The sequence below is a fragment of the Coffea eugenioides genome, chromosome 11 (assembly GCF_003713205.1).
Source record: "Coffea eugenioides isolate CCC68of chromosome 11, Ceug_1.0, whole genome shotgun sequence".
Lineage (NCBI taxonomy): Eukaryota > Viridiplantae > Streptophyta > Magnoliopsida > Gentianales > Rubiaceae > Coffea > Coffea eugenioides.
The window spans coordinates 51,931,440-51,959,016 of NC_040045.1; the positions used below are offsets into that span (position 1 = coordinate 51,931,440).

General features: G+C 37.6%; 3 protein-coding genes across 6 annotated transcripts; 2 read left to right on the top strand and 1 right to left on the bottom strand.

Moving 5' to 3' along the window:
- Window positions 1-2,560: 2,560 nt before the first annotated feature.
- On the bottom strand, window positions 2,561-6,515 carry LOC113753592 (glycosylphosphatidylinositol anchor attachment 1 protein). Its single transcript, XM_027297778.1, has 6 exons — window positions 6,356-6,515; window positions 6,103-6,194; window positions 5,361-5,460; window positions 4,124-4,985; window positions 3,897-4,030; window positions 2,561-3,483 (listed from the first exon to the last, which is right to left on the bottom strand). The coding sequence occupies exons 1-6, from the start codon at window positions 6,439-6,441 to the stop codon at window positions 2,628-2,630; spliced, it is 2,130 nt and encodes a 709-aa protein (XP_027153579.1). The 5' UTR covers window positions 6,442-6,515; the 3' UTR covers window positions 2,561-2,627.
- Window positions 6,516-8,768: 2,253 nt separating this feature from the next.
- LOC113754380 (ABC transporter B family member 26, chloroplastic-like) lies at window positions 8,769-16,187 on the top strand. 4 transcript variants are annotated; one of them, XR_003465179.1, is made up of 19 exons: window positions 8,769-9,467; window positions 9,637-9,764; window positions 9,918-9,960; window positions 10,914-10,958; window positions 11,074-11,196; window positions 11,304-11,407; window positions 11,669-11,723; window positions 11,835-11,905; window positions 12,054-12,156; window positions 12,303-12,513; window positions 12,963-13,036; window positions 13,331-13,387; window positions 13,463-13,537; window positions 13,846-13,920; window positions 13,993-14,274; window positions 14,845-14,903; window positions 14,971-15,031; window positions 15,403-15,939; window positions 16,020-16,187. XR_003465179.1 is itself a non-coding variant. In XM_027298780.1 (18 exons), exons 1-18 carry the CDS (start codon window positions 8,991-8,993, stop codon window positions 15,481-15,483), a joined length of 2,124 nt encoding a protein of 707 aa, XP_027154581.1. In that variant the 5' UTR covers window positions 8,769-8,990; the 3' UTR covers window positions 15,484-16,187. The 4 variants fall into 4 exon arrangements, 3 of the variants coding, with proteins under 3 accessions (XP_027154581.1, XP_027154582.1, XP_027154583.1); XM_027298780.1 differs by having other exon boundaries at window positions 15,403-16,187; XM_027298781.1 differs by lacking the exons at window positions 15,403-15,939; window positions 16,020-16,187 and adding an exon at window positions 15,206-15,395.
- Window positions 16,188-18,815: 2,628 nt separating this feature from the next.
- Window positions 18,816-27,561, top strand: LOC113751601 (nuclear pore complex protein GP210). The gene is made up of 3 exons (XM_027295658.1): window positions 18,816-19,236; window positions 19,936-20,201; window positions 21,860-27,561. The coding sequence occupies exons 1-3, from the start codon at window positions 19,052-19,054 to the stop codon at window positions 27,283-27,285; spliced, it is 5,877 nt and encodes a 1,958-aa protein (XP_027151459.1). The 5' UTR covers window positions 18,816-19,051; the 3' UTR covers window positions 27,286-27,561.
- Window positions 27,562-27,577: the final 16 nt, after the last annotated feature.

Genomic DNA, 27,577 nt, shown 5'->3' on the forward strand with positions numbered 1-27,577 from the left:
TGCAAGTATAGTTTCGCATTGATCTGCTATTCAATGCAGCGCTTGCCTTCGTCTATGTTTCCAGCATAACTCAATACTTCTGTTACTTTACAATTAGCAAAACTCTCCTTGCATTTTTGTTATATCACAATCTTATTCCAACTTACCTCATCTATCCTCTCCAAAAAAAACGAAAGCACCATTAGTGTGCCTGTTGTGATTTTTACATGTTTCGTTTTCCAATGACCAGTAATGGTTCAACTGTTTTCATTAAATAGTTAATGAGTCCCAAGAATTTTAAGCATGCTGTCTCTATAACCAATAGGACTACTTCAAGTATTAACTCAATCACTTAATTTCATCTCACTGTTCACCCGACGCCATCACAACAAACTTATTCGGTCTTACGTGCTTCTCCTATATATACCCAAACAACAAAACACCTACTGCAACATAGAGTAAAGAGGCACAAATTGCAATTCACTTTTAGCTAAGAATAAAAAAAAATGCAGTCCCCTGAGAGTGTTGCCTCGTCCGATTCGCCAGCAAGAAATACCACATTTCATTCGTGCTGTTTCTTTTTCAGATTGAACGTGCCTGACCAGGTATATCCTCACTGTCTGTATTGGCTGTCCTTATTGCAAATACGTCTTATCTCAGCTTTCGTAATGCTTGAATGTCTCTGCAAATTTTAGATATTTCCTCCTCAGTTCCAAGCAATCCTCATTAAGCACCGGTGCAATCAAATTACTCTGCGTGAGGGTTACAAAACATGGATCATTAAACTCAACAGACAGTGGTTTGGAGATGGATGGCAAGAATTTTGTCGCAGCAACATCCTCAGGCAGAGTGATTCTTTCTTGCTCCGTCATTCTGGAAGTTTAGTTTTTGATGTGATTCATTTCTCAGAGGACCGTCAGCAGGCACGCATGCCATGGACAGATCCATTACCTAATATTCTACATCTAAAGCCGTCCTTTGGATCAGAAAGTTAACCTTGCTCTTTTTTGTCTGATTTCACTCGTAATTTGTTTTTTTTTCAGACGATTCTGCTTGCTTGCCTCATATGTATATAATCTTCTTCGCAGTAAATGGAAAGCTACGAATTGTACGACAGCGAGTTCTATCATCAATGAAACCAGACTTTGCAAATAACTTAATTGAAGGAGCGTGTTTCTATCAGATTGTTACAAGGAACACTCGACATAAATTTGTAAGCTTTTTTTTTTTTTCTTTTAAATGCATCTTCCCCTGATTATTCTGCAGCAATGTTAACGATGTTGAGTGTGCCACCAGAAAATTCCCAGATTTACGCTTCACTGCTTACCTGGTGACAAGACACCTTCTGTTACTCTGAGGACTGGAAACAAAACAATAACTGTTACCATGCATGGAAGGCAGTTTATAGATAACTGGGACATATTTGCTGCTGAGCACCAACTTGAACTGGGTGAAATTTTAGCTTTTCTTCCTGAATCAAGCTACACCTACACTGTTCTAATCTTTGACAAATATGGTGTAGAAAAGCAATTCTCATGGTATCACAGTTTCCATGTTTACTCCATCATGAAGAATGAATCAATTTAGATCAATCAAAAATAGCAGCTTCCCTGCATCATGTTTCTTTTTTTCAAGCGTTTATAATAAGGATTCCTTTCGCTTATATATTATTCCATTCTCTGCAGCTTCTTTTTCTTTGCCAGCTTCTACTTAACAAATGAAAAACTCTCCTGCTGAAAAAATTACCCACAACACATGCCTTCTTAGACATTTCTATAACCATGCTAGGAATCCAAAAAAACTTTCGACCGCAGTAGTTCCCTTCAATCTGGGCATATTTACACCGTACCACCGTGCGCAAGCACGGTGAACATCTCCTAGTTACTACATTATTGCCTATTAAACTATACTACTATTTGCAGATAGAGATGATGCCATTCAAGCAATTGAATACAATTACTTTTCTTTCTAGATTCTGACCATGAAGTCAATATTATCCACCTCCGTTTGGCTTACGAAATGATAATCGATGAATTGGATGGCCTGATTCCAGATGGATAAGCTAAAGAGAAGGAAACTTTCTCCTTAGAATTTTCTATTACTGGAGTAATGACTAATGAGGTATCAAGAATTCCAAAAAAAAAAAAAAGATTTTTTCACAAATGTTGTTGATCGTGATACTACAATTTACAGTTCCAGCAAATAAAGAAAAAAAAAAAAAAGTGCCGTGCCCAAAGATTTATTCTGAAAATTTTAATTAAGGCCGATCTTTCTCCAGTAGTGAATTTCAAGGCCAATCCCTTTTACGTCTCTGCTGGATTCCAATTAGGACTCAGATTCACAGCATCTCTGAGCAGCCACATTTTCGGGCTTACAAGCCGGGTAACCCCATAATTTAGCATGTTCAAGAAGCAATCGATGCCACTGCCGCTGATCAACTGTACTGGATTCCATCTCCTGAGGACAGAAATGGTGCCTCCTTCCATAAGCAGTTAATACTTTGGCCAAGTTAGTTCACCAATTTTGAATCAGTATGAGCCATGAAAAATATACCCGAAACATAAAAGATGAACAGGAGATCTAAACGAAGGCAGCCAACTATTTAGTTCTGCATGTCATACAATGCACAACACATGACTTGGATTCTTTCAACAAGGATGTAACAAAGTGAGGATACACAAAACCCAACACGGAAGGTGAACCATACAAATGTACACGTATGTAGCACTGTTCCATTCCCAAAGTGCCTCCATCCATGTCCAAAATTCACCGATGCTTATGCTGTCAAAACCCTTGAGTGCACCTTTTAAGACTACAAATGCAACTGGTGGAAACCCAAGAAAGGTCAAAACTAGATTACAAGCAACTTGCATAGAGGTTCTCAAGGTCCAACCTTTAAGCTTCATTGGTACTGTCATCAAACACATGGGAACCAGCAGTAGGGCTCCAATTTCCGCTGTTGCAAAGTTGATCACTGACATTAGACAAAGCCCTGTAAAGGCAGCTGCAATTGTCACCGATTTTAAATAAGCCCATTGTGTCCTCTGAGATTGAGTATTGTTACCATGTGAAAATATTGAACCTAAATTCAACCATAAGAGCAAAAGGCTGATAATCAAAAGCACAATCCAGATCAAAAGTCTGGTCATCGGGGAGGAATTAGGTATGTGGCAGTAAAAGTAAGGAAGTAAAGTCATAAAGGCACCCCAAAACTGAACGATCAACACAGTTCTTGCTGCATGAAGCCATTTCCACGACCTAAACTTGAGAGCAGGTTTACTAAAGGGGCCTGAAGTGGATTGCTCATTCATAGAACCCAATTTACTGGCATCAGAAAAGAGTGAAGCTGCAACCATGGGAAGGGGAGCAACGAGCAATGCAAAAGCAATCATGTAAACTCCAACAGAAACGAATCTATTCGGAGACGTTAAGAGATATAGAAAGAAGGACTGGTGAAACTTCTCAAGCAGGTTATTTACAGATCGTACAACTCCTTCTACCAACCTGCACAAAAGTGATAAAGTTTTGGTTCAAAGGAGAAAAGACCATCTAAATTGAATAGGAATCCATAGAAAACTTGAGAGAACAAGTTTTAGTTCACGATAAAATTGAATAGTTCACGATATTAAATTCTCCTTGAAAGAACATGTAAATGTCTAGTGGATGAAAATATAGAAGTTTTAGTGGCCAATCTAAAAAGACTAAAACAACAAGAAGTCACGGTGACCTCATGTTAAAAAAAAATGCACACATGCATACACCGGACGGAAGCCAAACTACTTATTCAGAAACATATTTCCAACCATATAGGTGTTTGCAGACAATTCCTGAAACTGCAGGTTATTTACTTGCTATCTGTTTAAGATAATCCATAGGAATCGGAAAATTTCAACTTGTTAAATCAAACTAAAGCCAACCTGCCTCCTCGCATAAGGAACTCAGTTTGTCGGTTTCTATAACCTGGTGAAAGCTGGCGTGAGAACTCCATAGTTATTGCATCTACTTGATAGTCACGAAAAGCCCCATGTGGACCTGTTGGAACACCCAATGCCTGAAAAAAGACATAGTTCCCAAATCTTCAGCAAAAGTCTTTCATACTTGATTAGTTCAGTAAATAAATTAGAGAGAAAGTAGGTTTCAGTACCTGATTATACAGGGAGCTGGCAAGTGTAGCAGAACCCTCAACATATTCAGCAATTGATATACCAAAGCTCCATTGAGGGTTCAGACTTCTAGCAAGTTTTCCCAGAGACTCAAATAGTCCACCCAGACCCCTTAGCCACCAAGAGTGAAGAAATGACTGTATTTTCTCCACCTTCACCCTTAAATTCTGCCCATGTACTGCTAGATAGTTCACGATATTGACCAAATCCAGATTTGGCATCTGACCATTGGACGCTTCAGCATAAATGCTAAGAGCATCCTTCTCAAACTCTGAGCTACTATCTGCTACTTTAATAACAAGAGCAGCAGCCATTGTGCCAGCATGTCGAAAAGTATCAGAAATTCCTGTTTCTAAAATTGCATCTGTTTCAAACTCAGAAAAACCACTTGGTTCACAACATATTTCAGAATGTAGCTTTCCCAAGCCACCAAAGAATGGTGTATGGTACTCTCTGAGCCAAGCAGCTACTCCAGCATATTCCCCATATTGTGAATCTGAAGCCAGCCATATAATATCCTTTGCAAGCCAAGTAACTCGGGTTAGCAAAGAGAAGACAGAGTATCCAATGCCTAGTGATAAAGCCTCGCCGGCAGTGACTTTCCTAGAATTGTAAGGTGTCACTATTACTATAGCTTCCTTCCCATCTCCACGTGGAGCTCTAATAATTCCAACAGTATTAAGACCATATGACATACAACTAGAATTCTCTTGGATGATTCCAGGATCAGGACTGGCAAAAAACTGCAGTGGACGGAATGTATTCAATTGGGATCTAAATTCATGATAATTAACTTCGCCACCCAATGCTGTAATATGCTGCTTTATCAATCTCGGAATTTCTCTGCATCCAAACATGAAAAGGCGGAGAAAATGTACAAAAAGTGCAACTTAGAAAAGAAAAAGAAGATAGTATGGTGATATAATTCTGAAACAGATGAATGCTTTATTGCAAAACCATGATGTCGAAAATCCTATTACTGCATTCCATGTCTCACACCACCACTGAAGCACAAAAAAGCCATATCGAGAAAAATACTGCTTAGTAGCTAGTGTCACATGATGTCCACCAGATTTATGAGGAAAAAGTCAACAAAGATAGACATGTTGTTGGTTATTTACCCATTCTGTAATCATAACATTTTCAATAATAATTGACGAGAGCATTTGAGTAGAATATCAGCACAGAAACAACAAAAAATTGTGGAAAGTTACTCACATGCCTAAGCTTGCAGAACTTGAATCTAAGCTCAAAATCTTGTCCACAAATCTGCTTGCCTCCGAAACATCATCACTGGAGAGCATTGGGCTGGCAGAACCTGAAGATTAACAGGTCAAGATGCCACAAGTAAAAATCAAGAACAGCATTATTTTGGCAAGCAACATAGGATGTTAATGATTGACTAATGAAGTCCACAAACCCTAGATGAACATGACTATGTTGTTAAAATCAGATAATAGAAAAGTTATAATCAAAATTTTAGTCAAGGTCATGGAACTGTAAACACAGACTAAACTGATTATTGATATTGTTGAACCGCACATAGTAAAAATTCACATTAGTTACAGCTCAGAACACTCCAGGAGCTTTTCGCCTCAAAGCATACACATCAGACAACAGACATATATTAAACTTTATAGCTCAGCTGAGCAGGGCATATAAACCACTGGTATTTATCTCCAACAACAATGTTCAAATTGAAGTTCCTACGGTCAGCTGTGAGATAGTCTGCAGCATTTCCAGTGGCGCCAAATCGCAGTTAAGTGAAATTTAGGCTTCAAGACGTAGTCTGGTCTCAAACAAGCACATCATCCGAAACAACTAAAAAAAAAAAAGTGTATTTTTTTTAATAAATAGATGAAAATGTTCGTTTTTAGGAAACAAGAAAATCACATACATGTACACGCATCATGACAACAATAGCAAGTACCAGAAAAGGAAGTTTTTAAGTTAAACTAACCAGGCATGAGAGCGTTTTCGGAAATGTAGGTGTTCTTGGCGAGAACAGGCAAGAGCAGGAGCGCCAAAATGCCAGCCGTACAGCACACTACACTGCAATTCCATACCAAAGTACAACATTTATCAGCTTTGCAAATCCAAACTCCGTTAAAAAAATATGAAATCCGCATTCCGTAAAGCTTGAATGCACATATAAATGGCGCGCAGACATTTACAATATAAATTATAAAAATAAAATAAAATAGCGTATATACCTAACAAGGAGACTATGAGACATGAGGAAGAGGCCTAATCGTATGATTGGTCTTGGCTTCGACTTCACGGGCTCTTTCTCTGCCATGGCGTCTTTTAGGTCGGGAGCGGAGCGGCTGCCACCCGCCGGCAACTGCACAGTTCACTCTTTTTCGACTTCGATCTGCACTTACAGCTGTGTGCTGCTCGCATCTTTAGGGGAACGAGATCCATAACGACGTCGTAAAAAGCAGTGCTTGCGATATACTAATCATTTTTTGAAAGGGTAAATTACGCTTACCACCCCTGAGATGTGCTATTATTTTTACAAGGACCTCCCCGCGGTTTCAGAAATTACACTTGTTGTGGTTACCTTCAAAATTTCGTTCATACTATTATTAGAAAGTAGTAAAGAGTAACAAATATTTGGTTGAATTCTAGAAAAGTTAAGACTTTTCGTGTTACCGAGATCAAATACTGTGACTTCATGCACCTTTTCTTGCGACCGATTCAAACTCTGAACAGGTATTTTCAAAATTGATACAATTAAAACTTTGACTTTATTAAGTTACTTTTCTTTTTTTTCTTATTTTTTTTTTCGACACAGGGGTGTCCGGGTCAATCCTTACGGGACCCGACTAATCCCCTGCAGCCCAGGCCCGGCTTTATTAAGTTACTTGAATACATCATAGTGGAGGTCATGACAATTATTATAACACTGTGTATTGCTGTTGACTAGCAAAAGTAATAAGGTAATATGAGGTAGAATGGGGTAAAAGGTAAAATTGAAGAGGATCTTTAAAGCTGTTGTCACACCGTTAATAATTACATCTTGTTAGTTGCAATATTCTATGATACTTTCTAGTAATGCTCCATTATTTTAACCAGAGGCAATGATCACTTTTTTTCCTAATTTTAAAAATATTTTTAGATCCTGTCTAGAAGTTCAGTGCTTTTGCCCAAAAAAAAGAAAATCATATGATAAAAGTAATTTTGAGATGTTCGGTAAATATCATCCCATAAATTTAAAAGTAGCACTTTTAGTAAGAGTTCAAATTGGTCTTTTTGAGTTTTAAAAAATAAAATATGAAATTTAATTATTTTTTTAATATTATGAACTCAATAAAGAGATAAATACATTTAAAATTTTTAAATTATATATTATCTAACTTATTGAACATGCATCTAAACAACATACTTAATTACTTAATGAGCACTTGTATTAAAATCTTTCTTAAGTGAAGTACTTTTTAATAAATCACTGCAGTTTCAAACTATTATTTAATTATAAAGATATAATGGTCTTAAATAGGTCAAAAAGAAATTCCAAAATCTAACAACATTATTTCTGCAAAGATTATTTGTTTTTTAATCACTTATTTCACAAGTGTAAACCACTTACATTTCTCCAATTAACAATAAAACAAGTTATTTTGTTATCGTAGACTTCTTATAGATTAATTGTACCTTTCATAATTTTTATTATCAAAATAGTTTTTACAACTGCATTTTTTAATGATTGCATTGGACATCCCTTAAAACCTACTAATTATAATTACGTGTTAAGAGCTTGATTCCAGATCATTCCATATTGCCCGACTTGGGTTCATGCATACTATTTGGGATAATTTTAGAATCCTCTTTTGAGATTTTTTATAATTTCACTTAGCTCTTTTGATAATTTAAAAACTATGCATACCTTTTGTTGTCATTTAAAATGACAATACAATCCTTAAACATTTAAATGAAAATTTCTTGTTTGGTATGCTCATATTAAGAATGAGTTTTACAAGTAATTTTTTTTCATTCATCTTCCTTCTTATTCATTTTTTCCCAACAAGACTAAAGAACTATCATTATTGTCTATAGCTTATATTGTAACCAAATGTCGAGTTAGTAATTTTTTTGATGAATTAACTTTATACGTGATCCAATATTTTAGGTGATATGTTTTCTATTTTTCTTTGGTATCAAGATCAACAATAAATGAAAAGAAATGACCCAAATTTACTACCAATGTTGGTAATCCCACTTTCTTCTCTATTATATAGATGTAAATTCATAATAAAATACTATAAAAAATATCCTATTATAATCATAAAATTATTATTATAGTCGTTTCTCAAATATTAGATATAGAGCATTTTTCTTGTATTTGTTCTAGATAATCTTACAATTGTATAAGAAAATAAATTAAAACTCATTACACAAGAATATTTTAGGGTATTCATTTAAAAATTTGACTAAGTCAATGTTATTTTAAGGTTTGATCATTAAAACTATCAAATTAGGGGGAGAAAAATGTAATTTTGTAAACTTTAGAGAGATCAATGAAATTGTTATAAACCTCAGGGGAGATTCTCTGAAATTATCCCATATTATTTCCCACCGGATCGATAAACTTGGCCGATACTCGAGTACACTTGCTAGGCCAGATACACGAGCTGAGGGACGGTAAGGTAATGAAGCTGCCTTTCCATGTCGCGCTGCTGAATGTGATGTTGCAAATGTTCATTCGGATATAGAACGGCAAGTGCTAGAAGCAGTGGTTCCTTTATGGCAATGGGAATTATGGGGGGTTTCTATTTGTGAAGATGCTTGTTTTGCCGCCAACTGAAGAATACAATCACTTTTGAGTTTGATTAGGATGATAGGAGCATGGCAATTTGTTTGACCAGTCCCCGCACTCATTCTAGCCCTGAATTTGGAAAACTCCGTAGTACAAATATCACTATTCGTAAATTACACTTGAACCTAGCCTTCAATAGTAAGTTGAGATTTCCATATTCAATCTCAGTCCCAAATGTTCAATCTCGAAAATACTCCCACTTTTCAGAGTCTTCATCCGTAAAAGGCGGTGGTGTTTCTCCGGAAGCATATCAAGATGACGATGATGATGGACTTCAAATAGGGGACTCTAATTTTGACAAATTAAAGGAATGGGTGAATATTGTTAGGCCTTTTATTCCAGGTGGGAGTTGGTGGAATTTATATAATGCAGAGGGAAAACAAGATGGCTCCCCTACTTCAGCCAATCCAGTGAGTCTTCCCTATGCCCTTGCTAGGATGTGGACGCTGGTGGCTGATCAGAGATGGGTCCTATGCACAGCCTTTGCCGCCCTTGCCATAGCTGCGGTTGGTTCATTTTCACTCGTCAAACTAGCTCTATTTCTACCATTTCGGCCAGAGTGTTTTAAATCAACTTTTAATATTGAGAGAGAGAGAGAGAAGGTTGCCCCTTTAATTCCGTGGTTGTTAGCTATCTACGCTCATTACTGTATAATGCGGCATTTTTATTGTTCAGGTAGCGGAGATCTCAATACCAAGTATATTGGCTGCATCAATCTTCGCTGCACACAGTGGTAACCGGGACGTGTTCCTGGGGAACTCAAAGTTACTAGTTTTCCTTTGTTTCACTTCTGGGATTTGCAGGTCTATTGGCCTTCTTCGACTTTGAATGCTCATATTTCAAATTGTTGCTTTTAAGGTGTCATATTCCATGTGTCTCAGAGACCATTAACTAGTTATAAGCCATGAAGGGTACTATTTAAAATTAGTGACAGGTGCATGAATTTTTATGGACAGTGGCTTGCGAAGTGGCTGCTTTGCCGTTGCAAATACTGTCTTGGTGAGTCTAGAGACTAACAGTGTGGTTTGTTGACGAGTGTTTTTTCTTTTAATTTTCAAAATATTTTATGTCCTATATCTATTGGGCGGAGTTGTTCCTTGTATAGCTTGATCAGTTAAATACAAGAAACCGGTTGCCTTAAAAAGTAAATGCTTCTTGAATTTTGTGAGATCTGCAATGACAACCTAACTTGGAGGCAACAAATCAGTGCAAGTATTTTAGATTATTCATATTTGCCTTCAGCGGCACGTTGACAAATCAGATACTCAATCAAGGAGAAGATCATCTGTTGTCAAGGACTTATATATGTCAAAGAACATTTCAATCTTTTCCTTGTGTTTTTATCTCAAACACACATAAACAATTAAACTACTCATTCCCTTGACATGTTGTCAATTATAGTCTTCTCTTGATTTAGGTACATGCTTGGAACCTTAGTCTTAGAATGGCTTATGTAAGATGAGTTTCATTCGTATGTTATCCTCCCTACAAAAACAACTCAAAAGAGAAGCATGAATAACCCAATAAAAAGGAACAAGGAAGAGAGGAAAATGTTTACTCGTGGATTTGTTCTTCCTCATGGCAAGTTCATAATGTATCAATTGGAAACTTTTCCACACCCTTGTCAAGGAATTCATTTTTTTTCTGTGTTAATGTTTAAAATGCTTCTATTTCTTTTGTTTTATTCAATGTTTTTCTGTTGTTATTTCACCGGCGCTAATTGTGTAGGCATAGGTCTGATAGCCTGGTGGTTTTCTTCATTGTCTTACTCTTACTACTAGAGTTGCTTTTTATCTACTCTTTATAGTCATCAACTGACCCTCTCTTCAAGACCACCTAGCATTTGTAATGATATGATCTGGTTGAACATCTGCCCTCCATACAACCTGTTTAAATGTGTACTCATTCTTTCGTCAAAGTCATAACTGATGGTACAAGACCCAATCAAGCAGGTTAAACGTATGAGGAAAACTCTGTACAGCATTCTTCTTGATCAGGTTTGACTTCTGCATTAGTTTCAATACATAATGTGCATGCTACTAATTTTCTGGTATTTTGAGATATACTGTCAGTTGCCACTTTTATGATGTATCAAAATTGCCTGTCATACAGGATTTTTCCTTTTTTCGTACCGAAGCTGTCGGTGATTTGACCAGCAGGCTTGGAACAGACTGTCAAAGATTATCCCACACTTTTGGAGGCAATCTACATCTGATAGTACGCAACTTGCTTCAGGTAAGTTGGTTTTTCAATTCTGGTTCGTATGTGATCTTGCTTAGTTGTCCTGGTAATCAGTTGATCTTTCATCTCGTACAGCCAGTAATGTGAATTGTAACTTCTAGGGAACAGGAGCATTCATCTATTTGGTGACTTTGTCTTGGCCTCTTGCGCTGTCAACGATGGTGATATGCTCTCTGCTATCAGTAATCTTTCTTTTTTATGGCAGGTGAGCCCACGTATTTTAAGGACTTTCATCAACTCTAATATATTGTCATTCTTGATCTTGATTCAGCTTGGAAAATTCTAGTAAAGAGTATTAAATGAGCTAATCAATAGTTTGCTGGTGTTCAACCAATTAGGTCATTCTGAAAATTTGCAAGTATTATATCTTTGGGTTGCTTATGAGATTCTGGTGCATGTACTTGTCTAGGTTCTTGTACTGGTTAATATGTTTTTGCAATTTCTCAAATTCTGTTAAATTTGACAGGTACCAAAAGAAAGCAGCGAAGCTTAGCCAAGACTATACAGCTTCTGCAAATGAAGTAAGAGAAGAAGAGCTGCAGTATTCTTCATCCATCTAATTTACCTGATTTAATTTGGCTAAATTACAAATAGTTTTCCTTCTTTCATTGCCACCTTTTCATACAATCCAGGTTGCAACAGAAACACTTTCTCTGATCAGAGCTGTCAGAGCATATGGAACAGAAAGACAGGAAGTTGAAAGGTAACAATCTTTACAAGAATGCCTTTGAAAGTTTTTAGCTTTGATTTGTATCTTTTCAAATGTTTGGCCAAAAAGATAATGAGGGCATATTGATATATTTGGTTTAATGATTGTCGTGAATAACGTTTTCCTGCTCGTTTGTTGTTAGGTTTGTGCAGCAACTCGAGAACATAGCCTTTGTGGGAATTCGAGAAAGTGCTGCCAATGGATTCTGGAGTATGAGTTTTCATTCCCTTTATCGCTTTACACAGGTTTATCTCTTCCCAAGGCTTTGAAAACTCTAGGAATAGATGAGAATCTAAAAGAGCATACTGTAGATGGTGTGTGTTTCTTGCAAGAAAATATTGTGGACAGCATCAATTTTAATGTCCATTTGTTGTCAAACTAAATTTTATAGGTTTTGGCAGTTCTTTTAGGCGGCATGTCTATTTTGACTGGTCACGTATCAGCTGAGCTGCTTACTAAATATGTTTTCTACTGTGAGTGGTTGATTTATGCGGCATGGAGAGTGCAAGACAACCTGTCGTCATTACTTCAATCTGTTGGAGCTTGTGAAAAAATTTTCCTGTTGATGAATCTCTCGTCAAATGATCAATTATCATCAAAAGGCAAGAAATATGGTTCTATACATTTTGAGCTTTCTGATATCTATTTGCAATTAATTATGTTCCCAACTTGGTTAAGCTAATAAATTCTGATCCCTTTCTGTTGGAAACTCTAGTTATGCTATTTCATATTGGGATGTTGTCATCTACAGTAGCTTGATCTTCTCTTGTACGATAGATTTAGGCTTATAGCACCTCGTTTGAGATATTGCTTTTCCCTGTTTCTCTTGGTTCCTTGTGTTTCTGCTGTACCTACTTTAGTACCTTTGCACACAAAAGAAGAGTATCAATAAAGAAATGGGAAAACTAGGCAAATTTTTCATTTATATAAACAGATGATTTTGATATTTAATTCTATATCTCTACTTTGCAACACTTCACATTAGTGTTGGCTCTTACTTTCTCTCACTTAATTTCGCATCTTTCTCTAATGAAGCATCTGGCCTATACAGGAGTGAAATTGTCAAAGCTAAGGGGTGATATTGACTTTGTCAATGTATCCTTTCACTACCCGTCACAGAATATGGTACTTCCATATATTTTAAATTGCAATTTTATCAGTTTAGATTTCTTTGTCCACCTATGTCTGATAAAAACCTACCATGTTACATTTTCTGGAGCATAATTACAATATTAGACCCCATCCCGTGATGAACTTCGTAGTGGTACATGCATCTATTTACTATGTTAATTGTACTCAAGTTACCTTGATTTGTTTCTTCTTTTCCCAATCAAAATCTATTGCTACAGTTCCTAATATTTGTTTCCATTCTTTTGATAAAATAAGAACTCTCACAACTTATTCTTTTATTGGGTTCAGGTACCTGTTTTAGAAAACATGAACTTTTCTATACGAGCAAATGAAACAACTGCAATCGTAAGAATTCTAATTGATTTGCTTTAACTTGATTTTCGAAAAATTTTAAATAATGAATGGCAACTTCTTTTGAAGGTTGGTGTCAGTGGTAGTGGGAAAAGCACATTGATAAATCTTTTGCTTCGTCTCTATGAACAAACTGATGGTCAGGTACAAGTATCTGCATCTATGCTAACTTTGTAATAGATATTGTGGAGAGTCAGATAAGAATGTATGGATTGGTTCTGTCATTCCACTATTTTGCAAGTTTTCCATCAGTTAGCTAAGTTGGCATGATGTCTATGGAATTTGTAAGCAAGTTTAAGCTCTTGTATACTTCTTGTGAACATCTTGGAGAGCTATAATAACATTTTTTGTCCTGGAAATGCTTGTAATTTTCTGAAGTTGGTTTGGGTTGACCATCTACTATTTTCTTTCATAAAATTTATCTTACTTTATAGTTTCTCTTTTCATTGCAGATTTTTATTGATCATTTTTCCCATAGAGAACTCGACATCAGGTGGCTGAGAGGAAAAATTGGATTTGTTGGACAGGTTAGATTTGATAGTACTCATGCTTGGTTGAAATAGCCAGAGAATTGGTATCTGAGAGCTCTGTATGAGCAGGATCCCCATCTGTTTAATATGGATATCAAGTCAAACATATGTTACGGTTGCAATAGAAATATCAGACAGGAAGATATAGAATGGGCTGCAAAGCAGGCTTATGCACACAACTTCATCTCTTCCCTGCCGAATGGTTATGGAACAATTATAAATGATAACCTTCTGAGTAGAGGACAAAAGCAGCGTATTGCTCTTGCAAGGGCCATTCTTAGGGACCCTGAAATTCTAGTTCTTGATGAAGCTACCAGCGCTTTGGATGCAGAAAGTGAATACTACATCAAGGTACAGTTTTCTCCCTAGACCTCTTACAGATTCCACCATGAACACATAGCAAGGATAAATACTTTGAAGCATGCGATGAAGATTTGTATAACACTATATTGATGTGAAAAATAATAATTTTCTGCCTCAGTACTTTGCAATATGCTGACTGCTACACTGAAAGAAAATCCTGCTACTTCACTATAATTTTAAAGCTCCACCTGATAAACTTTCCCCATAAATTTTCATGAAATCAATGCCATGTGTGGAGACTCATTCTAGATTGAGAGACTTGGAGAATCCGATGTGTTTTTAATGTCAAAAATACCCGAGGCTTTCAGCTTTATCTGACGTTTAACAATGTCTATTAGCTGTATCATATCCATTGCAAAGCATCTTAACAAAATTAACAACATGTGTGATTGAATGCCAGTGGGGTCATTACAGGAGTTTTTAAATGTACATGAGGGTTATTAGCTGTTTCTATTTCATAGGGACTCATCATTAAAATTTCTAAAAGCATGTCATCGTGACATACTTTCAATTCTATTTTTATTGGACTTGCTTCTTACCTATTATTCTCTTTCTCAGTGCTTTCTCCAGTCTTTCAAAATCAAAACAAAAAGAACTGTCATTGTCATTGCACAAAGGTGAGCTTTTAATTGATTTGGTGTTTTATGATATTATATCTGCAATTCTTGACCTGGACATCTGCAGAATGTCTACCTTAGAAGCTGCAGACAATATCCTGGTAATCGATGGCGGGCAAATTGTTGAGGTAAAGTTTCATCTGCAAAGCCAATTAATTTGATTTTCATACTTCAAGAGATTTGCGTTTAGGCTGGATGCCTGCAACAACTTGTGGGCGTTGGTTTTAGATCTTCCGTGGTTTTAAGGGTTTTAACTTTTCTGTTGTGCAAAACTGGGGAACATCAACTCATTTCTCCTGCAGGCAAATTTGAAAGTTAAACATCATCATTTCATCCAACTCTGTTTATGAGCCTCAAATCTCAATGTGCATACCGCCTCAATTTACACTTTTTAGATCAGTATTCCAAGTGGCAGTTAGCTTCCTAGAATGACTTGAAGAAATCCTGAAACTTCCGTTGTCTGGTCTAAAGTCACTGATTTTTGGATGCATGAACTTAGCATGGCAAGCACAGTGATCTCCTCAGGAAGGATGGACTGTATGCACGTTTGTGGAGAATTCAAGCTAATGCCTGGGCTTAAACCAATGCAAGGAGGGCAATTACACCCCAAGTGTTACGTCAAATGGAAGTGCCAGATGGTAAAATTAATAGAACATTGACATGAAGGGAAGGAAATACTGTCAAGGCTAAGCAATTGCCTCTAATTTATCCTTCATCGATTATCAGAAAAACTGAGAAAAACATGATGTGGCTATCTGCGAGCATCAAAACAAAACGTTTGACAGTGTCCTTTTTTCTTTTTTCTTTTTTTTTTCGGTAGTGCCCGATAACAACTGTAAATAACGTGTTGGAGACCGGAGGTTGACTTTTAACGTTTTGCGCGGACACTAGGGCCGAGGGTGAGGCTCGGGACTGCCTAATTTTTCGAACGAAGGGCTTCACAGCTGCTCAAGTGCTTCTGTGTTGAAGTCAGTGGATTGTGGAACCTGTTGGCGAGGAAGGCTTTCTGATCCTCTACAGCGTCCTTCCCATCGTGGTGGTTGTTCTGGAGCTAATTTGTTTTGATTCCTTGAGTAGCTTGTTTTCGCCATGGCTAACGAACGCTTTTTGACTCAGTTTGTCGCTTTCCATGGTCGATAGCTTAAACTGCGAAGTGGTGTTCAGAGACCCGTATAAACGAGCTTTATGACATAGATACATGTATGCACGGATTGCTATATGTAGCATGAATGATTAGAAAATGTTACGATCCCTTTTTTGGGTACGATATTCATGATTATAATTTACCTGTATTTTGCTACATCATTTAGTAATTTATACTTTTGAAATAATCTAAGAGTTGATAATCTTTAGTATTCTATATTTAACGGTAAATTTAATCTCATCAGTACAACACTAGAAGAGATGATAGAAGTTTCCTTGTGTGGTGATGATGATGTAGTTTATGGAGCTGCCAGGCGGCAAGAGCAATGACATAAATGAGATGAGGTGTGTGTGGGACATGCTACGCAGTGATCCAGTATCAACCAGTATTGTCAAAATCGCGATCCGGATCGTATGATCTGGATAACCAAAATCGATCCAGATCGTATTCAGAATCGCAAATTGTATTAATTTACATAGGATCGGTAGAATCGTAGTAGGATCGTCTAGAATCGTATGATCCTACCTCGATCCTACAATTTTTTGCAAATTTGTGAAATACGAAGACTCCATTTTTGCAAGTAAATGAAAACATTTGTAGTAGTTTTGTAATTTAATCAAAGAATTTGCAGCCTTTAAATTGCAATTTTTAACAATTTTTGCCTCAAAAAGTCAAAAAAAAGCTTCATATTTCTTCTCATCTACTCAGTTTCTCTGTCGTTGACTCGTTTCTGTCATTCTTCACTTCAACCTTCACTTTCAGTTTCACTTCTTTTCCCACCACTGTTAGGCTCCAACCAAACAAGACGAAATCGCTGCCGGCTTCTACCAAAAATAATCACATTACCAACATTTGAACAAACCAGGAAGATTTGATTCAGATTTCTACCAACAGGTTTGCACTAAACTATTCTGTTTTGAATGCCCTAATTGACCACCATTTTTCTTTCTTCTTCTTTTTTTTTGGGTTTGTTTTGCGATCTTTTCAAATTGTCCGGATGGATCTTTTCACTTTCAAAAAAACATGATTTTTGATTTGTCTTCTACCTCTTAAAAACGTTGATTGTCTAAATGGTCATTCAAGTGAAATTTTGCAGTTACCAAACAAGAGTGGCCTCAGCTCACATACATTATTGTTTGGTTACTATTGACATTGCCAGTAGCTATTGGCATTTCATGCCCAGATGAAGTTCTATTGATATTTGGAGGAACTTCGGGTGCTTACTTTATTTTAGCAGATAACTTTTTCTTCTTCTTAGACAGGTTGTACGGTGGCTTTAGTGCCCAGAAGCTCATTCCTTGGAAGCACATTCCTCTCCAGCCAAAAAAGTAATTGGTCCATTGAAAACTTATGATTTCCTGGCCTTTATATGTTTCTTAAGCTAGGAAAGGATGGCATTAATTTGGCTCAGTTTTTCCTATTTAGACTTAGGGAAAGATGGGCTGCCGTGGACGTACTATGCTTCTGAACCTTTTGCTTAAACAAGTTTGAAAAACCAATTTCTTCATAAATTTTCAACTCAAATCAAACATTTTAGCTTGCGCGTTTCTCATAGTATTTACTTTGCAATTGGCATTAATTGTGAAAAAAGAAACAAAAATGGTATAAATGAATTTCAAAATGGCTTGTCAGACAGTAAAGTAAAAAAATGTTGTATATTTATGGAGTAACTTTTATTTGATATCTTTTAGGATGCTACAAAAATGGTATTATTGAATTTCAAATTCATTAATTTAGTAAAATTAAGAACTTTTCGGTGGCCGATCTTACGATTCTCGATCGATTTTGTGAAACTAAATCAATCCTACTAGGATCCGATTTTATAAACCTTGATATCAAACTTTTCCTTACTCTTCGTGGATCAGAGGCGTTGTTTCTAGTTTCTAACAAATCGCATTTTAAGCCCTGATGCTGCCACTTACTAGAAAAACCAATTGATGAATGGATAAAAATATGTTGGTAAGCAAGTTTTTGGTCAAATTTATTTATTACAAGTTGTTTAACAATTTTAATTTCAGTAATTTCAAAAAATTTCTTAAAATTTTAAAACTAACACTTTTAAAAAAATATTAAAAAATTTACACACTTTCAAATATTTTTGCTAACAAACTTTTACAGTTAAAGTACTAGGAAAAATTTTTAGACAAATACCCAAAAAAAAACTCACTTGTTCCAAATCGGAGCAATAATAGTAATTCTGAGCCTAAAAAACTTGATCAAATTATTTCCCATCACCAGTGACGCCGGGCTATGGATAAATTATTGGGTAAAAGGAAATAATTACAATGGGGGTAAATGTTTTTTTTCTCAAGCTTTCGGTTGGCCATTCAGTTAACAACGAGTATACCAATGGAAAAAGTGGTTACCACCCAAAAAAAAAAAAAAAAGGTGTTTGCATCGATGAAACTCAATAAAAAGCCATTTACAAGTTTACGTATAAAATTTCTTGCTAGCGTAATTCTTTATCTTTTATTTATTTATTTTTTCAATCAATAACGTGGAAATTTTAAAATTGGAAGTAAGAATATCTCGATTTTCCTTGTAGGTGAAAAAAAGAAGGTAAAACATCATTGTAATATTTCAATGGATCAAACATATTGAAAGAGGAAAAAGAAACTTTTCTTTTTGGGTACTTAAAAGGGTAATTAAATCTTTTCGCTTCCAAGCCATAATTTTGTAGTATTCCTTTGGAGCCCTTTTGCCAAAATAAATCTTTCTTTTCGCGGGGTTGCCCGAGCACTCCAGTTGCCGTCCAACCAACTGACTACGCGTGTCCCCGGAGTACCGGGCTCAGGTGAAAACCTCACTTAAACCCTAGTGCGAATGGAGACTTCTGGTTGATTTGGATAGGCCCTCTAGTCTACTACTAAGACCCCGCTGTCTTGCTATCCGGCGCTCCTGTCGGACTCTCTGTTTTAGCTGCGCTATCCTCCGGAAGCCGGAAGGCAGAAGGCGGGAGCCGCTTCTTAGCTGATGATAATTCATACCTCCGTTTCCATTCAAAATGTTACTACGCTTAGCCACGCTTTGGTTCTGCATTCTTTTTCCGGCGCTTTTGGTGTCCGATGAGGTGGCCTCATCGTCGGTGACGTCTGGTCCTCACCTAGCCGACGTCAACATTCTGTTGCCTCCCAAAATGACTCATCCTGTTGAGTACAGGCTTCAAGGAACTGATGGCTGCTTCAAATGGTACTTTTTCAACGTCTCTCTCCTTCTACTTTTCCTATTCTTCTTCGCCTTGTCATGTACATATTGTCTAGTGAAATAAGTGGGAACTGTAGTCTACTTCCTACAAGCTTTGCTGGTAACTTCTTCGATGAAAAATTACAGTAATTTGGGGAAATGATGAGTTTTGCCGATTTTAATATAGGATTATTGTAGGCAATCTGTTTTGGATTTTCCGGCTAGCTGAATGTTTGTTGATTTGCAGTTCTGGGTGTTACTTTCCATGTTATTTATTGTAAGACGACATTATCGATTCCCTGCATGTTTTACCCGTAATTTTTGTTGCATTTTCCTTGATTATGAACGAGTTCTTTGTGGGAGATGGATATTGTTGGTCGTGTAAAGCTTTCTGTGAAATTCAGTTGTTACTACACACATTGGCATTAGTTGCCAAAGAAGTAGCATGAAGCATTAACTTCCGAGAATGAGTATTTGATAGAAGCATGTTCAAGTTTCAGCAGATTGAGATGGAATTTGTATTAATTTGACAATGAAAATGAAACTCCATAAACTTCCTTAAAATGGCAAACTATTATTTGATTATCCAGTGCCTAATTTCCATTTAACTGTTTAATTCTCTATAAAAGGTTTTCTTCCTATGCTATTTTATCCTTTCTATCCTATCTTTTTGAGAGATAGTCTTCTTGAATCTGTTTTGGGCAGGTCATGCGATCATCGTGATATTTTAGCTGTTTTGCCTGAGTACAATTCCACCAACCGTTGCTCTACAAGTGCCCGCTTGAAATCAATTGCTCCTTATACTGGTCGAAAGGAAACTGCTGTTTATGCAACTGACCTCAATACTGGCATGGTGATTCGTTGCAAGGTTTACATTGATATCTTCTCCAGAATCCAGATATTCCATAATTCCATCAAACTTGACCTTGATGGACTTGCTACGCTTCGAGTCCGAGCATTTGATAGCGAAGGTGATTGTTAAACACCCATCATGAACTTAATTGCTTTAAGCACTTTCTCATAATACTACTGTTTTAGGTTTCCTTCTGTTTATCATAAGTTCATGAGAACAGTATATTTTTTCCCTGAACTGCTTTCTTTACCATATGTGATTGTTGACAGTTACAATCGGCTTAGTAGAAAAGGCTGTTTCTTGTGGTATGTTGTAATCAGTATGCAAGATGTTATTTTCGTATCATGCCATGTAAAGAGTCAGAGGGAAGAAGTTATGAGGAGCATTGTGTATCTTGGGAGAATGACAAGGATCGTATTTTACTGTTACAACAGGAAAAATGAAAGAAGGAAACAAGTTTACTCCATTTTCTCATTTTATGTGTTATATTTGATCAAGCACATAGTTTCAGAGTCATGCATTTAGTGTATCTGCTCTTTGATTTATGTCAAAACAGTCCATTGTTAACCTCAGAGGCTCAGAAAACTTTCAATTTTATAATGTTTTATGTCTTTCCGGTTTATGAGCTTGATGATAAATTATCTTCGACTTTGACTGTTGAACTTGGTGTCCTTGACATTTCTATATGTATTACATCTTTAGTGATAAAGGGTATTTTGTAGAACTTGGTCTCATATTGTCTTTTGACTTTTGATTGTGGACAATTTAGGACAATTTAAAATGAAACCAAGGAAACAGTAAGGGCACTGCAGAATATTAGTAAAAACTGCATGAAATGCTCACTTAAGCACAAGCTGAAGCAAAGTGTAAGCCTAGTGCTTTCAATCTTCTGAACTGAGCAACCATTTTTGAGCACAAGAAGAAGTAATTGAAGCTCAATAAAGTGCTGAAGTCAAGAGAAAGCATGCAAATTGAACATTTTTCCTTTTTTTGGCTTTGCATTCACTAAAATCCTTTGGATCTTCTGTTGCCTTAGCTTAATTATTGATTATTGTGTAGCCTGATTAGTTTGTAGGTAAGAAGCTAATATGTTCTTAGCTTAATTATTGATTATTGTGTAGCCTGATTAGTTTGTAGGTAAGAAGCTAATATGTTACGGATTGTAACTAGAGTAAACCATCCTAGTCTCTAAACTTGATTGATGAAGATGATTAGGATCTTAATAGCCTATACATTGTAGAAGTTTGTAAATTCTTGACCTTGAAACTTAACTATCAGTTTGCTATTTTTTGTATGTATATCTTATGGTGCTTTAGTTTGTACTCGTAATCCTTAATGCATGTATAGTAGAACCTGTGATAGATAATGCTTCTTTTCTTTACATATGTTACTCTTTTTTAACTGTAGACTATAAATGAATATAACTTTTTGCTTAAGCCCCCAAAAGGGCACATTCACTTTCCTGTTCCTGTGTGTTTAATTACTATGATGGAGGAGTAAAGAAACAAAAGAAAAATTTATGATAAATTGCTTTATTTATGCCAAAAGTCTGTTGTATTTTTCCTTTGGATTATGATAATGATGTAATTGATGTACACTTTTGCCAGGCAGCAGATTTTGTCATGCATTTAATTTTTAAGAGTTAAAATGATAATCTCTGGAATTTGAAATTCTTTTTTACTATTTCCTTTTTGTTTCAAGTAAATTTTTTAGAAGTATGTAAATCTTTTCATAAGATAGTTTAAAACTTTTGTTCATTTGCTGTCTACGTTGCAGAAAATGTCTTTTCCTCATTAGTGGGGTTACAGTTCATGTGGCAACTGATGCCTGAAACTGATGACTTGCCACATCACATTGTTCATGTTCCTCTCAAGGAATCTCCACAAAGTGACTGTGGAGGATTGTGTGGTGACCTGGACATTCAAGTTAAGCTTGAAGATGGTGGTGTGTTTTCTGACTTGTATGTTGTGAAAGGCATTGAAATTGGCCATGAAATTGTTTCTGTTCATCTTGTTGAACCATCATTTGAGCACATACAAGATAAGATTATCTTGACTGTAGCAGAAGCAATGGCTCTTGATCCTCCATCACCTCTATATGTTCTTATTGGTGCTGTTGTTAAATATAGCCTCAATGTTATTCGAGGCAATATTCCTCAAGTGGTATCTTTACCATCTCCATGGCATCAGTGGTCTGTTTTGAACACTTCAGTGGCTCAGGTAGACAGAATGACAGGTGAAGCTCATGCACTCGATTTGGGGGTGACAACAGTCATTGTTGAAGACACTAGAGTTGCTGGTCATACACAAACGTCATCCCTCCATGTTGTCTTGCCGGATGCTTTACTGTTGCACATATTGCCACTTTCCCCTTCTGGTAGCCCTGTCGAGGGAATGAGATCTATTCCATCTATGGCTCGCTGGTATGTTGTCTCTGGCAGGCAGTATTTGATTTATGTGAAAGTTTTTTCACAGAGTCCAGCTGGGGAAGAAATTTATCTAACTGAAAGTGATGATATAGAATTGTATGGTGACCAGTCCAAGTTCTGGAATGTTCTCCCTGTGCCAGATAGTGTTATGGTAAAAGGCAATACCAGAATACTCAATGCAATTTCTTATGGTCTTGGCAAACTGATGGCAGTTTTGAGATATAGCAGCAGAAATGATGAGAGAAAGGAGGTCATTAAAGTTGTGCAGGAAATCATGGTTTGCGACCAAGTGAAGTTCAGCATGAGCCAAGGCAGCATTGACCATCACAGAATTCTCCTTCCATGGGCCCCTGGGATAAGTCAAGAATTGGAGCTAAAGGTGAATGGAGGTTGTGCAATGGCATCCAGTGACTATAAGTGGTTTTCCTCAGACATGGCTATTGTGTCCGTATCTGCATCTGGCATAGTGCAGTCAAGAAATCCCGGTAAAGCTACCATCAGAGCGGTGTCCATTTATGACTCATTCAATTATGATGAGATGGTTATTGAAGTTTTAATTCCTTCTTCAATGGTTATGCAGCAGAATTTTCCTGTGGAAGTTGTCGTTGGATCGCATCTTCAGGCTTCTGTCACGTTGAAAATGCCAGATGGAGCCTACTTTGCTAGATGTGATGCTTTTAGCTCCTCCATTAAGTGGAAAACCGAGAGTGAGTCTTTCACAATTATCAATGCAACTGATGAGTCACTTACTTTTGGCAAGCACGAAATGCTTGAGCTCCAGACTTCGACAGTTGGGCCCCCTTGTGCATGGGCTGACGTATATGCTTCTAGTTCTGGTCGGACAACGCTACATGCAACACTAACTAAAGAGCATCAACAGCTTGATCATTCTGTCAGTGGATTTATTGCTTTAAAGGCCTCATTGCATATTGCAGCATATAAATCACTCCTGGTACATCAGGCAAGTGATGGAAACCAGTTTGGTGGTTACTGGTTCAACTTGGCTGAAGCTGAAGCCCATAACCATTTGGATTCACTATTTCTTGCCCCTGGAACACACTTCGATTTAAAGCTTCATGGAGGACCAGAGAGGTGGGATCAAGGGGTTGAATTTATTGAAACTGTGGAAACTTTAGATGACAAGAATTCTTATCTTAAAGATGGAGGCCTAGTTCACGAAGTACATGCTGACCATGTTAGCCAGTACAGAATTAAGTGTGAAAAGTTGGGATCCTTCAAGCTTGTTTTCAGGCGTGGAAATTTAATTGGTGACAACCATCCCCTGCCTGCTGTATCTGAAGCACAGTTGCAGCTTGTGTGTTCCTTCCCATCTTCTATTGCACTAATTGCTGATGAAGCTGTAAATTTACCTGAAGTCATTGAGTCTGCAACTAAGGCAGACCGCATTCATGGAAGAATTCGGGCCACCCCGATTACTGTTGCAAATGGACGGACAGTTCGACTATCAGCCGTGAGTATCAGTGATACTGGGAAAGCTTTTGGAAACTCGTCTTCTCTCCAGTTGAATTGGGAGCTTATTAACTGCGATGGGCTGGCTTTCTGGGATGATGCATACAATTTAGCAATAACCAAGTCCATTTGGGAGAGGTTTTTGGTCTTGCAAAACTCATCAGGATTGTGTACTGTGCGTGCAACTGTTTTAGGGTTCATTGATTCTTTAAGCTATCACAACTCTATTACTCCTTTTGATAGTTCAGAAGATGCTCTCACAGATGCTGCACGTTTGCAGATTGTTTCTTCTCTAAGAGTGAATCCAGTCTTCAGTTTGTTGTTTTTTAGTCACGATGCCCGGCTGAATCTCTCAATTGCTGGTGGGAGCTGTTTTCTGGAGACTTTGGTTAATAATAGTCATATTCTGGAGGTTATTCAATTACCAGTGGATTTGCGGTGTTTGCAACTGATGCTGGCCCCCAAAAGGTTGGGAACTGCTCTGGTGACAGTTTATGATATTGGGCTTGCTCCTCCACTTGCTGCTTCTTCTGTGGTCCAAGTTGCTGACATAGACTGGATTAAGATCACATCAGGGGAAGAGATAAGCCTTATGGAAGGAAATTTGCTATCTATAAGCTTCTTGGCTGGAACTGATGCGGGGCATACTTTTGACAGTTCTCAGTACTTGTATATGGATATTCATGTTCACTTTGAGCATCATATTTTTGAGCTTGTGGATGATGGTGAACTTCAAAGTCCAACTCACAGATCTGTTAGAGCACCCAATTTCACAATACAGGGCACACACTGTGGGGTCACAACCGTATATCTTAGTGCTAGACAGCATTCTGGACATGAAGTATTAAGTCAATCAATTAGAGTTGAAGTCTATGCTCCTCCTAGGATACATCCTAGTGAAATTTTCCTTGTACCTGGCGCTTCTTATGTCCTCAAGGTAAGAGGAGGCCCAAGATTTGGTGCCTTTGTCAAGTATGCTAGTATGGATGATGAAACAGCCAGATTTCAGAAGTCCTTGGGACGAATTTCAGCAATTTCACCCGGAAATACTACCTTAGTTGCCACGTTTTATGGAAAGGGAGATATCTCGATTTGTCAGGCATATGGAAAAGTTAGAGTTGGTGTTCCTTCTGCAGCCATTTTGAATGTTCAAAGTGAGCAACTTGCTGTTGGCCGGAAGATGCAAATATTTCCTTCTCTGTCCGAGGGGAATTTATTTTCCTTTTATGAGCTTTGCAATAATTACAAGTGGAATATTGAAGATAAAGATATTTTGACTTTCAGAGTGCCAGATCGCATGCAAGGTGTAAAAGATGGTATTCCCTTTCCTGATGCAAATAAATCTAGATATACCGAGTACTTGGACAAGGAAGACCTTGGTTTTCTTCAAGTGCTGGAAGGACTATCCCCTGGCAAGACAGGAGTTGCTGTCACATTCTCTTGCAGTTTTACGTCTTCTGGTTCATTTTCAGAATCTAGGTCATACAGTGCAAATATATCTCTTTGGGTAGTACCTGATCTTCCCCTTGCTTTGGGATCACCAATAACCTGGCTCCTCCCTTCTCATTATACGTCATCAGATCTATTGCCTTTATCTTCAAATCCTTGTGGCAAAGGGGCTTTGTGTTGTAAAAGCACAATCATTTACTCTTTACTGGGAAAATGTGGAGGAGAGACAGCAGAGGTCGAAGATGAAGACGTGTTCATTGATGGGGGTAAAATTAAGACAAAAGAAGCTGAAAGTCTTGCATGTATTCAGGCAAATGATAGGTCAACCGGAAGAACTGAGATTGCTTCTTGTGTAAGAGTTGCAGAGGTGGCTCAAGTGAAAATTGTAACGCAGGAAGTTCTGGTTCTTAGACTTGCTGTAGGTGCTGAACTTGATCTGCCAATCAGATACTATGATGTTCTAGGTAACCCTTTTCATGAAGCTCATAATGTTGCTGTCTTTGAAGCTGAAACTAATTATCCTGATGTTGTCACCATTGAAGACTCCTCTGATGGTGAGGGGAAAGTCCACCTCAGCGCAAAAAGCCCTGGTAAAGCTCTTGTCCGGGTAGCATTCATCAATAACCCACAGAAGTCGGACTATGTGATGATTTTTGTTGGTGCTCATATGTATCCTCTAAATCCAGTCCTTCCCTTAGGAAGCCATCTTAACTTCAGTGTAAATGGCCTGACTGATCAAGCATTTGGCTACTGGTTTAGTGCCAATGAAAGCATTCTGGACATTGACAAGTTATCTGGAAAAGCCAAAGCCAGAAACGAAGGTTCTACTCAAGTTCATTATGAAAATTCGGATTTGAAACTGCATACAGTGGTTACCGTTCTAAAAGGGGGAGAGGTTACTGTTGATTCTCCGACGTTGATGCTCACTAATGCATCTCCTTTTCCAGTTAAAGGATATTTCTTTCTCATTAAACTAAATGATGCTTATAACCGCAAGTATGAAACTATTGGAAATGGCAAGACATTAGTTGATTGTGTGGTGGATCCACAGTTTGTTGGATTCGCAAGGACTTGGACTGATCCCGTCACTAATAAGTTGTACTGCATCTTCTTTCCTTACTTTCCAGAACAATTGGTACGCACTGCTCCCAGTTCTGCGGACATGAGACGAGGTTTATCCATTTCCATTAATGCTTCATTGCTGGAAGACGAGAGCATATCAGGATCTGCATCTGTATTCTTTGTGGGAGGATTTTCTGTGTTGGAAATGGATGAAAATTCTCTAAAGCTAAATCTGACTTCAGGCTATAACAGAAGTTTCATAACCATTGTGGGTAATACAGATGTTATCATCAACTGGCATGATCGAGATAGGCTGTCTGTCAGACTCATCTCTGGGGATGATTCCAGAAAAGGAGGGCATGCTCTCTACGAGGTCAAAAGTCTCAAAGATGAGAGTTTTAAAGATAAACTAATCATTACCCTCCAAGCAACAGGTCAGAGGAAGGAGGTGGACGTCAGCTACGAAGCTGAGAGAACCAATGGTGCAGTAAGAAACTTCGGTGCCATAATGGTTGTGGTCACGGTGTTTTTACTATTTTTGGTAATCTTTGGAACTTTGCTGTACTGCATACGCAAACCAGGTGGCGTAGAATCAGGTTTTGCTCGTGTTGGAGGTGCTCGTGTGGCAGCAGCTGCACCTGCCACTCCTATTCGCAGTAGTCCTCTTCTTCGGGATGAACAATCTCCTCGGACGCCTCAGCCTTTCATCGAGTACGTTAGGAGAACAATAGATGAAACTCCTTACTACAGGCAAGATTTTAGGAGAAGGGTCAATCCCCAGAACACCTTGTAGCTTGGAGCTGTTTCCTTTTTGCAAACTTTTCCCCATGTGTAATATATCAGATCATGTCATCAATTACGCATTATTTAGATGTTAGTGGCTTTCATCTGGAGCCTCAAGAGTGTGTACCATTTGAAACTTCCCCCTCGAAGGCATGCTCCTGGAGAATTTTGATTTCCGCTCTAACATGGATATTCCCCTATGTTTCAGCTATGGTTTGGTGCAGTGTGTGTTGGGCCTTTGTTTTCTCTGAACAATGTTGAAAGTGTATATCGTTTCATGAGTGGACAGGGACTGAGTCGAG